A 15,977-nucleotide genomic window follows, 5' to 3' on the forward strand; every position below is an offset into this window, starting at 1 on the left:
ATGCTACGGCCAATTAAGAGAAAGACTGCAGACTTTTGTTATTAATTTAATATAAATATAAAAAATATTAAAAAGAAATTCAAAAAAATAAAAATAAAAAATTCAAAAAAAATAAAAAATTAATTTTATATAAATATTTCTTACTTAGGCCGTAATCTGACCCAAATCTGAGCGAAGTGAAACGGCAATACCACGCTCCACGTTTCGCTTTAGTCTAGGCTTTAAATCCGAAAACTTCAGCATCTTTGGCTGAAGCGAAGTGAATACGACAATACTGATCTCATCTTATCTCACCCTCTCCTTTCCATGATATGGGAAGAAATGATAAAGAAATCCAAACAAAAAAAATGCTAGAGGGTACATGGGAACAGAGGAGAAAGAAAACGTAAAGGGCATTACGTGATTTTTCCCATTATTATATGCATTTTCTCAAATAAAATTGATTGTTTCATGCAGTGTTTTTAAACCCCAGCAATTCTCAAAGTGCATAGGAATTATTCAAGACCGAACTGGCTTCAAGATGGTAATGGATCTCAGAATAGTTTCCCTCTAAATCCCCTACAGGTCCCCTCTCTATCCCTACCATATAAATCCCTATTTTAATTTTCATTTTTTTTAACATTTATCTAGATCACCTATTTAGACCGATCCGGAACCAATTTGGATTGCATTTCCAGAGACCCAACACGAATCTACAGGTGAGTTATCCGCCCACCGAAACACTGGTTTCATGTGAGGGATATGATTGACAAGGAGTGGTATTCCAGTTTCCCAAAAATTACATTGGGAAGAAAGACCCCCTATTGTTGTTGTTTCCAACAAGAATTGGTAGCAACTATCATAATCTTTTCAACCATGACAAAAGCACCACTATCACTATTTATTTCTAGCAATAGATATAGCAGCAACCGTAATCCTCTCTCTCTCTCTCTCTCACTCTCTCAAAAGCATCTGAAAACACAGCTGTGTCAAAGCACCATAAGTGAAAAAAATATTACTGGATAGAGATAACAGAGAAGTTCATATGATAAAATGGCATTGTAATCCTACACTTAATCGCAAATTGCCAGCAGATCAAGCAGAAGCAGCAGATGAAATCAAATCCGAGCGCCCTCCCATCATTCTATCCGCCTTCTCCCCGCGTTCACCTGAAATGCAATTAATCTCCCAATGAAAACCTCCTTTTTTTTTTCTTTTTTTTTTTTGAGAAACACAACCATCTAAAATGTCCCCAATACACAAATATAGTTCCAAGCAACTAAAATCATCTGACTTTTTTTTGGGTAAAGAAATCATCCTAGTTACTCCAATGTGAAAAGAAACAGTTCATTTGACAACAAATGTTAATGTAAAAACCCATGTTCATTCATGGAGTAAGGACCATGTTCTTATTTTCCATTAAAATCTATGACTATTTGGTCAAAGTCAGACCTGTTCGAACTCTTATCACTTCGGCAACTGGAATCACTGCCACAGTAAAAAAAAGGAAAAAGAACAATAAGATATAATAAAATTAAACAAAGTATGCTGCATTTGGCACAAATGTGCAATATGCTTCATAAGAGAATATGGTTCTTTTGGCTAGGTCACGAAGATTAAGTGGTACCCATGTTTAAACATGAACTGTATGCTAATAACATGCAACATTCCAAATGGATTCAGCTATGTAGCCTAGTGAACGGAGATCTTCAATTCACCTCCAAGATTCAAATTCCTAGCTTACTGTTCACCATATTAAAACCCAACATGCAGGTGATGGTTTGGCCCATATCGAAGATTAAATTGCCATCTTCTACTCTTAATATTAAAAGAAAAAATTAAGCACAAACTTCTCACAAATCAAACTTATCACAAAAATGGAATGCAAAATTATCACAAGAAAATGGAATCAATAAGCAAGATGGTACAAAGCCATATAATACATCAAAAACAAGAGGAATGAATCAGAAACATCAAAAGACATCCACATGCACACTTGACATGCAAGTCCAGGTCCAAAAGAATAGAAATGAGATGATGCTTTGGGGTTGTCACTAGAGAAACCAATATACTCCACAGCCATAATTCACATTATATGTTTGATTCCAAGTAAGATAGTCACATGCTATATTGCATGTTCAAATGAGTTGAGATTATTCTCTCATGGCTTCAGGGCTCAAAAAGGGTTGAGTCGATCCCAAGCCGGCAGATATCGGCCCCGAACGTGAACAGGACCCAACCTGCCGGGATGGGTGAAGTGTGGATTGGATATACTCTCTCTCTCTCACTCTTATATATATATATATATATACATATATATGAGCAATGATTTCATGCAACGGTTGCATCATAATATAATGCAACAACCTTCAAAAACCATGTTATGGCCATTTGTTTGATCCAAATTTAGAAATATACTCTTTTCATTCTAATGAACAATCACAAAAAAAGAAAAAATTGAAAACACAACCTAAAAAGTATTTTCTTAGCCCAATTAACGTAGGCCGTTTATTTTGGTGAGATGCTTAGATCTAAGCTTTAGACGGATTCTTTTCATTTCCAATCTTTTTGGATGACTTTATTATCATTATATGATCAATGTTAAAAAAGAAAAAAAAGATTTTGAGTTTATAAAAGCTAAGATCTTGAAATTCACCAAATGAATAGCCTACATTCAAATTTTAGGTCATATAAATAATACAAACATGGTTTCTTAGAAGTGTCGTTGCATTATATTATGATGCAACCGTTGCATGAAATCATTGCTCATATATATATATATATATATATATATATATAGAGGAAAGGTTTCTATACTTCCCCTACAACATAAAAGATATATGCTTCCCCTTCGATCCAGCCGTCCAATTTAGATCAAGTGAGCCACACACCGTTTGATTTAGATCCAACGCCTCAGAGTATTTTATTGTTTATCTTTTTTTACAAATTGTACGAATATGAAATTTCGTACGTATCATCTTCTCAATGAGACGCACCTACGAAAAATATTTTAAAAAAGTTTTTGATAAAATATAATGACCAAAATATCCCTTGAAAATTTCAAGGGTATTTTAGTCATTTTATTTTATTGGTAATATTTTTTTATACTTTTCACAAGTGCGAGTTTAAGAGATGAGTGGATGCCCAAATTTTCATGTTAAAATAATTTTTAGAAAAAAATTAAAAATAAAATAGTGTAGTGACGTGATATTGTGATTAAGACCATCTCAGCCGTCCATTCAAAATGGATGGTTGGATAAAGGGAAGCATATAAGTTTTATGTTATAGGGGAAGCATAGAGCACCTTTTTAATAAGAGAATTTTGGGCCAATAGGAGGGATGTGACATCATCCACATGGGTTGTGACATCACCCACATGGAACACATGAGTACCATTTAATGCCCCATGTGGGTGATGTCACACCCCATGTAAATGATGCTACACTCTTCCTAATGATCAAAAATACCCTTAGTAAAAAATATTGTATTACAAAATAAGATATACAAGTGTCCAAAATTTGTTGAGTACAATTATAAAATGCTCTATAGAGTGATCATACTAACATAAATATATATATATATATATATGGAAAAACATAGGGTGCGCAGCCTAGCTTAGATAAGCTAAATACACCAACGGCCTAGATTGAATCTGGGCTGCTTTGACGATTACGGGTCGGTAGTATTTTAATTTTAATTTTAATTTTTTTCTTACAAATCCAAATCACTTGAAATTTTAGGTGCGTGTTCATCAAAAATAGGTGAATATTTGAAAAATATTAAAAAAATATTTTACATGAAAGGAATTGACCAAAATACCCCTGTAAAGTTTTAGGGGTATTTTGGTCAATTTTGTTTTTGCGAAAAATTTTGTTTATATTTTTATTAGGTGCGCATTGATGAGAATAACATACACCTAGAATTTCAAGTGATTTGGATATGTAGAAAAAAAATTAAAATTCAAACACTATCGGACATCTGTGATCGTTAGATCGGCTCAGATTCAATCTGGGCCGTTGGTGCATTGAGCTTATCTAAGCTAGGCTGCACACTTTAGCTTTTCCTATATATATATATATATATATATATATATATATATATATATATATATATATATATATATATATATGGTGTAACAAACACGGTGTATGGCACATTCCCACATTCCATAAGCTCTTATATCAAACTATTCAATACCTTGGCATATTCCAAACAAAGAAGAAGAGAAAGGAAAAGGAGTCAACACATAAATGGTATTCTTTCATTTACAACTTGATCTAAAAGTTTTTTCCAATAAATAGTAAGTTTATATGTGCATGTGTGTGGGCCATTGTCATTTTTTGAAATACTAGAGCAACCTAAAAGACAAGGAAACTACAATATTTCACAAGTAAACTTTCAAAACCTACAGAAAACCTACAAACATGAATATTAAATTTTGAGTTACCAGTGCTGAACTATTCTTAGTATGCTTCATGGAACTAAAATCACACATTTGCTATAAACCTAGAGAAATCAACTCTGGAGTTCTCCGAAAAACACACACCGTAAAAAAGCAACCAATATTTCCGAATACCTCATGCATTGCTTTGCATGGTGTATATACATATATGTATCCAAAAAAACTTCGCTTACACGATTGCATCAATACCCAGCATGAGCAACAACATCAAAATTCAGTACACATGCTTTGCAAAAAAAATCAGCACACATACTTTGCGCAAAAAGCAAATACACTTTGCAAAAAGATTACTAATTATGTACTAAAAACTTCACATCATATGAATGCTTTGCCAAATATAAGTTAATATGCTATGCAAAAACAAGCACATATGCTTGCAAGAATCACAATAAGCTTTGCAAAAAAATCAGCATATATGCTTTGCAAAAATCAGAACATATGCTTTGCAAAAATAAGTGCATCTGCACACATGCTTGAAGAGCCTCAGAAATTTGATCATGAGCCAAGACATTCATGGTTCACAACTGTGATGAATTTAAGCTCGCAGATAAATCATTGAAAGTTTACTAAAATAATACTCTGAATAGTACTGGGCAATGTACTAGCCCTAAAACTCTAGTCCAGACAATCCATATACAGGTATTTGTACAAGTTCCAGCTATTTATCAGTAGCACAAAAACATGCATAGAATCAAAAGTAGGAACACATTCATGAATGATATGGATAGAGAAGAAAGAATGCCAATACTCAATAGATTCATAAGAGTACAAAGCCAAAGGAAGGTAAAAGGGCCCTAATGCAGGTCACTGTTTCCTACAATGCTTTTTCCCTTTTGTTTACAATAAGGTTAAACCCATAAAAATGCTTAGTTTGGAAGCTTTTTTTGGGTAAATTACAAGAATATTTGCAGCATGCTTAATCAAATTCTTTATTAACTGACTCATGGTTGGACTCCAACTAATTCCAACGGGACTCTGGCAAACATTTGGAGTTCGGACCTCAACAAAGTCTCAAAGTTTTACCCATACTAAAGGATGTGAGCACCTGGCAATTGAGAAGCTACTTTATTGATTGAACACTCAGACTAGGAAAGAAAAAGAGGTAAAAAGTTTATCTTACAAAGTTGGGTGAATTATCAATTGGAGCTCAGTATATTCATACTTCCGCCATCATGTTTGTTACCAATCTAATCTTGCCTAGTCATTTTGTTAGTCAATCTATAAATATATATCTTTTGCACTTTAAGCGCCAGAATTCCATTGTTAGAATGCAAGTCTTTTTCCTTTATTGCTAGTGAAGTTCCAGTCATTAATCATTAATAGCTAAAGATACAATAGAACAATGAGTCTGACTTTTTCTCTAATACATTAGTATATTTCTAACTTCATTCTTTTAACTCCAACACTAAAATTTTATGAAGCATATTATGATTATCCTTCTAAGTTAACAATTTTTTTAGTAGTGCCTAAGTACCTTATTAATGGAACAGTACATGAATGTAATAATACAGTTCAATAAGTTTCCCCCTTTTCAGCTATAGAGTTACCAATGATGGAATTATGGAATTTGATTAAAAAAATGGCTGTCATACAGTAAGAGAAACAGGAAAAACAACTATCTTAGAGTTCAGATATTAGTTATTTCTCATTATTTCAGATTTTTTTTGTTTCTTTATTTAGCTTATTCTTTCCCATAAGTTTCTAATATATATTCTACCTTTTCAATACGTTTATCACCTTAACTAGTCCAATTTTTTGAAGCTTTATGCTTTGAAGACCATACCTTCACACATAACACTCTATTCCGTCTTATACATACGCGAGGAAGGTCATCAAAAAAGAAAGAACTCATCTTCTTTCTTTTATCACTTACAAGACGTGCGAGATGAAAGTCTCATGCACGGTTTTGAATGAGAGAAAAAAGTGAGGAATCCTCTTTTCGACTCTGACTCTCCCACTCCAGTAGTTGCTTTTCTTTTTGTTACTTCCAATGGACATTATGCACTTGTTACACAACAACCCCTTAGAGGAAGGGCCACGCAAGGAGGACAACGAGTAGAAGAAATGGAAGTCTGGGCTCTAGAGGGATTTGGTGTTGCTCATATTTTACAAGAGATGCTTACTTATAAATCCGACCCTATTAGAACACGTCAAGAACTACTTGGTACCACGATCATTGGAGGAACAATATCTAAGCCTGAGGGTGCTCTAGAATCTTTTCGACTGCTCGTTCGAGAACTACGATCTTTGGCTCTAGAACTGAAGCATCTCCTTGTATCTGAGAAGAACTTTCAGATTAATAGGAAGGTCGGAATGAATCAAAATTTTTCTTCTATGATTGACCAATATAAACATCAACAACTTCGAATTGGATTAGTTGCTCCTCGACAAAGAACTGCTTAGGCCAACAAAATCCTACCTAATGGAAAGATGGTTGGAGAAGTGACAAAACCCTATACTTTTCATTACATAAGCAATAAACCGGAAAAAGATTGATTGTTTTGTGAAAGAATCTTTGGACCTATAAAAAGTGGAATTTGAGCTTGTGGAAATTACCGAATCATCGGGGATGAAAAAGAAGACCCGAAATTTTGTGAACAATGCGGAATCGAATTTGTTGATTCTCGGATACGAAGATATCAAACGGGATACATCAAACTGGCATGTCCAGTGACTCATGTATGGTATTTGAAACGTCGTCCCAGTTATATCGCGAATCTTTCTGATAGACCTCTTAAAGAATTAGAAGGCCTGATATACTGCGATGTGTGATTTGATCAAAATTACAATTCTACAAGTTCATGATGAAAAACTGTCATCCCGTTCAATCCAATTGGGATGCCTCCAGCTCTGACATGTCTCTTAGGAGAAGTAACATGAAGCTCAGAATTCTGGGTTTATTCAATACTTCCAAATGAACTCAAAGTGCCTTTACAAATCATGGACTAGCAGAATCAAAGCTTGACAATCAACACCATTCAAAATCACTACATAACTCAAAGCAACATCAGTAGAAGGATTATGAAAGATGCACACTGAACAAATGAAAGAACTGTGATACAATAAAAGAAATCAGATGTCCAGCCTTGGACCTATAACTTCCTTTTAAGTATAACACTGGACCCAAGGTCAGAAGTAGCACAAATGTCATAAACATCAGCTTCAAACTCAAATGAGATGCTATTTGCATCAAGATGAATATTTATATTAGCAAAAGGTGCATGGAAAATAATTCTAATTAAATCCATAAACACACTTTCATGGCATAAGAGTTTCGAAATTCCAATTCATGCACCTTTTCCAAACTAAATGCACACTAGAATATGGTAGCAAAAACCACACTTACAAAAGATCTTGCCATCTCCAATTTCTCCAGTTCTTGCTTCATCAATAATCTTTTCAATAACTGCTTCAACCTACAAGGTGATATTATTCAAGGAACGATACCATCATTTATGAAATTTTAGAAGTCTTGATACAAAATTTGATGAATACTTCAATCTTCTAGAAAAGAAATTATTACAGCATTAGTTCAAAGTTCTTTTACAAAGTTTTTATACAGCAGAATTTTAGATTACCAGCTTTCTTCTTTTTCGCTTTTTGATAGCTGAGAATTTACCCGATCTGGATCCGAAACCTGAATTTCATATCCTATTTGGATTCGGGTTTGGAAACAAGATTTGGATCCGAAATTCGGATCATGATCAAATATTTAGAACCGAATAGTAATTTGGATCGGATCTGGGTACAGGTAGATCTGATCCGGATCTGACCTGATTTTTAAAATAGTATATATATATGGACTTGGTTTCTATGTGGCCAAGCCCGCATATGTAGAAATGTGGGCCTCTTAATAAATCTATTTTTGAGATGGACTTTAAGACTTAATTTTTAAGGACATGTAATCTCTAACATGGAGATCATGAATATGAATAAATAAATAAATTTTAAACACTACAAATAATAATTCTAGTAAGAAAACATTTGGACCGTTAGGTTTCAGTTTTTAGATGGAACATCTACTTGCATCCATCTCTACGATGGATGCTTTACACTTTTTGGACCGCATATTTAAAATGCGGTCCAGCCCGCATGGAACAATTTTCCTATATATATATAGAGTAATGATCTTATAGGACCCTCCTCCACCCATGTGTGTAGGACCCCAAAGGATCACCATTAAAGTTGGCACGGATCTCTAAAAAAGTTATCACATGGGTTTGGGACTTGACTTTTCTATAGATCCGTGCCAAATTTAATGGTGATCCTTTGGGGTCCTACACACATGGGTGGGGGAGGGTCCTATAGAATCATTTCTCATATATATATATAAGAAAAAGCTTATATAAGGTTGCAACCTTAAAATGTAGAATAAAGATGCACCTCAAAAATCCATCGAAAAATGTTGTATTAATGTTGAAAAACCCTCTAATTGATCATCTCGACATCGAGATGTATGGATATGAAAAAGAAAATATTTTTAGTCCCAGAAATAGTGCATCTTGCAACACATTATTTAGACCGTCCATTTTCAAGATTTTCATATGTTTATAGATCTACTTGATTTTTAACCATTTTTGGAGTTTAAAATTTTATAATTAGATATGAAAATAAATTTTCAGATAATCCTAAGAATTTTTTACACTAAAATTACATGTTATGATAAAATTTAGAAGTGCGCCTTAATTAGATTGTTTAAGGTTGCAAACTTATAGAAACTACACCCATATATATAATTTTTTAAACTTGTACAAGACCTAATCTGGGTCTCATCTATAGTTTTCGGATCCAAATCCCATATATAGTTTTCAGATCCAAATCTGGATCCAAATCCCATGTATACTATTCGAATCCGGATCTGGGTGGATCCGGACCCGATCCAAAAAATTCTCAACCCCATAGATCATCAGTTAACAGCAAGGCCTCCAGGATCATCACTTTACTACAAGACCTCCAGGAAGTGAAAAAAACAAGGTTAGACGAAGGGGATGCAATTACTAATATTTTGTAAGTAAATGCAGACAGTTGATCCTTCACAACGACAAGAAGACTGAGGGAAATACTATAGTCTGCTCTGAAACAATAGGGCAAGTTGGATATTTTGAGAAATCAGGAGATTTAAGACACAGAAAGGTTGATAAAGACAACATCAAGAGACTTGAGACAAGGACAATGGTCTATCAATGATATCAAAAGTTCATTCCCTCAACAACACACGCATGCACAAGCATTTGCACACACATGAATGTATATCTGATTCTTTACTTCAAACTACTATGATTCTAGAATAACTCTTTATTTAGACAAATGATAGGCCCCACTTTGGGACATAAAATTTTGAGGGTAGCGCCATCTTTCGCCTCCACCCATTAGAAGTGAAAAAGGGTACACTCCACTTTTCTAGGGTGATGTAATTTTCTAACCCCACTTATCAATAAACTTCTTTTCCCAACAACTTAGTTCACATTTTGGTTGTGAATTAATTGATAACACAATAAACAAATTTTTAGATGTAATAGTGGAAGGAGATTCAAATACAAACAGTTCTAGCTGATTTAAAACACAATTATGAAGATTCTGAAAATAAGAAAGAATGAATTATCTGAATGGACCGACCATTGGTGTTTAAAATCATGTGCCATTTCAGGGAATGTTCCCTAACTGATCATGTTGTTTTTGTCATTCTATTGATTGCTATTGAAGGTAATCAGACCTCCACAATTTTGACATAAACATATACGATTGCAATTAAAAAATCGCGAATCAGAATCAGTTTTTAAAATAAGCATTCCATTCTGTGACTATCTAGAGTTCCAAGTATTGGGTACTAAAGAAATTTTGGACACTTAGTCTACAACCTAAAAGTTAATGACTAGGCAGTGAAGAGAGTATGCTAAACATGTACCTGATCCTTGCTCACCACAATTTCCATTTTTACTTTGGTCACAAATTTGTCTTCAGAAAATTCAGATCCTACAATGACAAGTTCAAAATAATAATAATAAATTAATAATATATAGAAAAATATAAGAAGATCAAGATGGTAAAAATGACAAAGAAATTGCATCAACACAAGGGGTAGGAACTACAACCTTGAAAATACTCTCTTATATAATATATGCCTTCCCACTAGAAAAGATCTACACATGTAACAATTGAAAAAAAAAAAAAATTTTCAACTTGGAAAAACTTGCTGAGTCAAATAAACTTGTCCAGTGGCCAATTCCAACTATCATCATCCAAGTCTTATCCCAACTATTTGGAGTCAGCTACACGAATCTCATTCCTCCATTCACTCTATCAAGGGTAATATAGCCTTAGTCAAACAACAAGTCACCATATATTTTTTATTACTTGCATCAATGTTCTTTCGGGGTTCCCCTGACCCTTTTTGAGCTCCACTTAAACCAAATTACCTCCTAACCAGTGTTGTTCTAAGTCAACGTTGCACATGACCAGACCACCTAAATCTACTTCCCCTCATTTTATTGCCTATTGGGAGTTACCCCTAAGTTCCCTCAAATGTATTCATTCTGAATTCTATTATTACTTATCTTGTCACTCATCCATCTCAACATCCTCATCTCCTCTACACTGACTCTATGTATATATTGTTTCTTGACCACTTAATATACAGACCCAAAAAGTATGGCTGGTCTTACAGCCATCCTATAGAAATTCTCCTTCAACTCACCGGTACGCAATGATCACTTAAGACTCCAGAAGCATATCTCCATTTCGTCCAATCAGCTCTAATTCTATGAGCAACATCTTCCATGATCTCTCCTTTCTCATGGATTATCGACCCAAGATATCGAAAATAATCTTTTTTAGGTACTTCTCTATCAATATTAATTAATTCCTCGTTTTTGTTCCTATTATTACTAAACTTATATTCCATATATTTTGTCTTAGATTGACTAATTTTAAAACCTTTAGATTCTAAAGCATCCCTCCAAAGTTCTAACTTTGTCTACGTCGTCTTTAGTCTCATTAATCAAAACTATGTTATCGGCAAACAACATACACCTTAGGACCTCATCATGTAGATGCCTAGTTAAATAATCCATAACCAAAGCAACGAGATATGGGCTTAATGTTGAACATTGATTCAAATCGCTGTCCGCCCAAGCGCCTAGGAGGCCACCTAAGCGGGCTGGGGGGGTATGGACGATGGCGGACCAACTAAGCAGGCTGTCCCTGAGCGCTCACCTAGGGAACCTAGGTGCCCACCTAGTACCCTGCCTAGGCGGGCACCCAGGGTACCTCAATGTGCGCCCATAGGACTACGCCTGCAAGTGCGAAAACACCCATCAGGTGGGGTTTTTTTTTTTTTTTGGATTATAAAAGATACATGAAGATGCATTCCTAATAAAAAAATCTAGACCTAAAACATGATTACTGGACACCCCTTGCCCCCTTTTGATCCAAGGCAGCCCAGGTTCTGGGCAGTCGCCTAGGAACTGCCGCACTAGGCAGCCTAGACCCCCCTGGCTGCCTAGGGCCTGCTATATTTTGGAACACTGACATTGACCCCTAATGTAGGCCTACTGTCACTGAAAACTCATTGCTCTCTCCTCACATAGTTAGTGCTCCCTCGTATATATCCCTAACCATGTCAATATATCCCCTTGAGACTCCTTTTCTTTTCCAGCATCCACTAAATTATCTCTCCAGGTACCCTATCGTATGATTTCTCTAAATCAAAAAAGACCGTGTGGGGGTCTTTTCTCTTCTCCCTAAAGTTCTCAATCAATTGCCTAAATAAAAAAATTGCCTAAATCAATAAAGACCATGTGGAGGTCTTTTCTCTTCTCCCTAAGCTCCCAGAGTGGTCATCATTTAAGAATTTCTAAAAATAGATCCTCATTCTTAATGCATTTAACATGATCTAGGTCTCGACACTTCCCCTCTCTCATTTTTGCTAGTTCGAAGACATCTTTTTCAGCTTCTTTTCCAATTTATTGTATAGATCATCATATGCCTTAAGCTTAACCTTACTTATTTCTTAGTGTTTCTCTTGGCATTTCTATGTTCTTCTAAATTCTAATCATTTCTATTCTCTTACCAAACTTTGTAATGTGATATTTTTCTCACTGATAGCCCTTTGAACCTCAACATTCCACCACCAAGTTACCTTATCTAAGTATTTTTCCTATGGATTTTCCTAAAACTTATTTTTTCACTTTCTTAATACAATCAACTATCTCATTCCACGTAACATTAATTTTGTCCTCAAAAATCTATTTTCCTCATTTTATCAATTTTTCATAAATAAGTCTATTTTCTCCCTTTTTAAGTTTCACCACCTAGTTTCTGGACACCCATTAATGTTACTCCTTCTCTTTCATCTCTTAATGCAAATATCCACAACCATAAGCCTATGTTGCATGATCAAACACTCTCCTGGGATAACCTTACGGTCTTTATATGATGATTGTTATGTTTTCTTAACTAGAAAACAGTCTATCTGGTTTTTACATGATCTACTTTTGTAAGTTATTAAATATTCATCTTTCTTTTTAAAGTAGGTGTTTGCTATTGTTTGATCTTATGGCATAGTGGGCGAGTTTTATAAATGAGAAAATCAGGATCTGCCAAGTTTTTCGTCATGTATAATTTATGTGTTTTTTTAACACGTAAATGGATTTCTTTAATGGTGTAAGAATGTGGTATGAATTGGTGTGACAAGCGGGATTCGAATCCCACAACAGGCACTTCGTATTTTTGATATTTTTTTCAAAAAAATTGAAGTAAGCTAATATCGTTTTATTTTTTTTCAAGTTAACTGTGTAGCTCAGCGAAATGACTCGGTTTGGCATTCATTGAGTCGACTACCATGCTTGTGTCTTTTAATCCCATGTAACTTAAGCATAAAATAAGAGGGTAAGAAATAATCAATATTTCTTCTAGAATTAAACTCACAAAAACTGTACTTTACTTATTTGGTAGAAAACTTAAACTAATTTTTTTTACATGTTTTGTATAAGGTGAAAACTTTGGTGGCCCTAATCCCATGCACCAAGGTGTCCTAAGGACTTCAAGTTAACCTTGTTGGGAATTTGAAAGCAATTTTGGTCCCAAAGGCAGTATCTGAAGATTGGGATATTAATCGCCATTTTTACAACCACAAAATAAACACATAGTGTCAATGTGCTTTTCAAATTACTGTAAATTTTTATGTAAGAGCTCCTTCTAACAGCATAACTCTGCATAATATGCTATCGTCCATCACTACTCCACAATGTAGAGCTTATCCCATCATATTGATAGTGGAGAGCATTACAATTTGAATCTCCTTTGACTAACATTAACTACTAATAGTATTCACACATGACAGTGGCGGACAAATGACACAATGGAATCAGAAAACAGGGCCCTCCTCTTTTTCTTTTCATTACACTTAAAATGGAGGCAGCGTTTTTTTATTCCAAAAGCCTTCAATATCATTTCAATTCATTTTTTCTTGTCATATTGAGAGGAGCTTAGCTTCCTAACATAATAACAAAACGAATTCTTGTCTTTAAAACAAAAATACTGAAAAGGGCCCTTTTTTCCCTTTAGAAAGACTATTAAAAAGGACCATTATCACTCCCTTTGTGGTCTATGTTGATTCAAGTTATAGTATTAAAGTATCCAGGAAACACTCCTGTATAGAAATGATATGCGTGTTATTTCGATGAAAAATCAACACCATCACCATAGTCATATCTCGTAATCGTGATAAGAAAATGACAACCATATCCACTACTAGGGTTAAACTATTACAAGGTGGCTAGATTGGTTTGTTTTTCAAGTTGTATCATTAAATATGAGGACAATATTGGTGACCCAAAAAAAATAATTTCAAACACCTACATGCATAAAATATTACCGGCCTGCCTTTCTGTAGATCCACCTTGCGCCCCAAATCCACGAACATCAGAAATAGTCACACCACGAATGCCCATTTGAATAAGCGCCTATAATTTTATGATCAAGTTATTATTAACAAACAGTTGGTCATCCAAAAAACCGAAGTTGCTAAAATGCCAAATCCAACCAAAAACTACGACTAAAATGTTCTTTCTTGTTTTCGGGAAAATGGGGGATGGAGTTGACAGAGGAGAGAAGGAAAGAATAAACAATTTAAAGTAGCTTCCATGAACTACTCCACTAAAACTTCATTGATCCTCACCGATGAAACAAGAGGAACCCGCCATGGCCTTGAGAGTTTCCACATTTCACAACACAACAAATACAGAAACAAATGAGAGAAAAAACACAGGAATGAGAAGAAAGCGAAAAATGGAAATGCAATAGATGCCCATAATAGATCAACCCCCTCATTGACAGGCGATCTTTCCATGTAAAAATCTAACTACACAGATTATGCATTAGATTGCATGAACACACCTTAAAATTGCTTCGATTTTGTAGAATTTCGCCTCGGGTACATAATCTGATAACATATCATCTCAAAAATAAAACTCCCAAACAAATACCAAATCACCAAAAACACACTACAGAATATAAATTGTAAATGGAATAGAAAGGAAGAAATAATGAGAAAACATTAAGAGAGTATAGAGACTTACCAGGAGAACTTTGGGCTCTAATCTTTGGTTGAGAGCATGCCATTTTAGAATGCTTTAGATGGGTCTTTGGACATTTATTAGAGAACCAACTTGGAGAAGAATGAAGAGATGAGTCTTTGCGAAAAGAGGGTTTGGGGTTTGTTGCCCTAAGTTTGGTAATGGCTGGAAAGCTCAAAGCCATGCTTACACCAGGGGAGACACTGGTTAGCAGTAAAAGATCCCAGCAATATTATTAGATGGACCCGGTTTTCTGTACGGTGAAGCCCACATATCTAGAAATGCGAGCCTCTTAATAAATATATTTTTGAGTCGGATTTTAAGAATTAATTTTAAATATATATATACATTAAAAAAATATATTTTAAAAAAATATATATACATTAATAATTTTAATAAAAAACCATTTAGGCCATTAGTTTTCATTATTTTTAGATAAATCACCTTCTTGCATCCATCATTAAGAAGGATGCTTTGCACTTTTTGGACCGCATATGTAGGAATGCGGTCCAGCCCTCATGAAAGAATTTTCTTCATTAGATTCCCTAAAATGTCAAAAGAAGAGAAATTATACCCCTTTATTGTGTGTATTTTTTCCAAAATTCTCCTAGTTCGTCGTCCGAATTTCGGACTCCGAAGTGACAACAACTCCATATTGGAGTTCTAAACATGCACAGTCAAATCTTGATTGCCCAAATTCAAGGCTTTGTTGTGCTTGGGGTTTCAAGTTTGGAAAAAATTTATATAAGGTTACAACCTTAAAATGTGGATTTACATATGCACCTCAAAAATCTATTGAAGAATGTTGTTTTAATGTTGAAAAAACTTCTAATTGATCATCTTGACATCGAAATGTATGAATATGAAAAATAAAAACATTTTGAGTCTTAGAAATAGTACATCTTACAACATATTATCTGGACCGTCCATTTTATAGATCTACTTGATTTTAATCATTTTTA

The 15,977-nt window shown here is 34.5% G+C and overlaps 1 protein-coding gene across 5 annotated transcripts; it reads right to left on the minus strand.

Annotated features, from left to right (window-relative positions):
• Positions 1–846: 846 nt before the first annotated feature.
• GLB1 (nitrogen regulatory P-II-like protein) lies at positions 847–15,217 on the minus strand. Of its 5 annotated transcripts, none has more exons than XR_016049668.1 (8): positions 15,019–15,217; positions 14,837–14,882; positions 14,619–14,646; positions 14,300–14,403; positions 10,347–10,414; positions 7,788–7,857; positions 1,432–1,467; positions 847–1,148 (listed from the first exon to the last, which is right to left on the minus strand). XR_016049668.1 is itself a non-coding variant. In XM_006841534.4 (8 exons), the coding sequence occupies exons 1-8, from the start codon at positions 15,197–15,199 to the stop codon at positions 1,075–1,077; spliced, it is 591 nt and encodes a 196-aa protein (XP_006841597.2). In that variant the 5' UTR covers positions 15,200–15,217; the 3' UTR covers positions 847–1,074. The 5 variants fall into 5 exon arrangements, 3 of the variants coding, with proteins under 3 accessions (XP_006841597.2, XP_088714787.1, XP_088714786.1); XM_006841534.4 differs by having other exon boundaries at positions 14,316–14,403; XM_088858661.1 differs by lacking the exon at positions 14,619–14,646 and having other exon boundaries at positions 14,316–14,403.
• Between the last annotated feature and the right edge of the window lie 760 nt (positions 15,218–15,977).

The sequence above is a fragment of the Amborella trichopoda genome, chromosome 2 (assembly GCF_054954075.1).
Source record: "Amborella trichopoda isolate Santa Cruz 75 chromosome 2, AtrichopodaSantaCruz75HAP2 v2.0, whole genome shotgun sequence".
NCBI lineage: Eukaryota > Viridiplantae > Streptophyta > Magnoliopsida > Amborellales > Amborellaceae > Amborella > Amborella trichopoda.

What these genes read in the sequence shown, in the direction of transcription:
- GLB1 (XM_006841534.4), bottom strand. Translation starts at nt 15,199, where the DNA reads ATGGCTTTGAGCTTTCCAGCCATTACCAAACTTAGGGCAACAAACCCC. An exon ending in GGGTTCCTCTTGTTTCATCG is followed by an intron (nt 14,404 to 14,618) that starts GTGAGGATCAAT and finishes ATAAAATTATAG; the next exon opens with GCGCTTATTCAAATGGGCAT. An exon ending in AGTGATAAGAGTTCGAACAG is followed by an intron (nt 1,149 to 1,431) that starts GTCTGACTTTGA and finishes ATTGCATTTCAG; the next exon opens with GTGAACGCGGGGAGAAGGCG.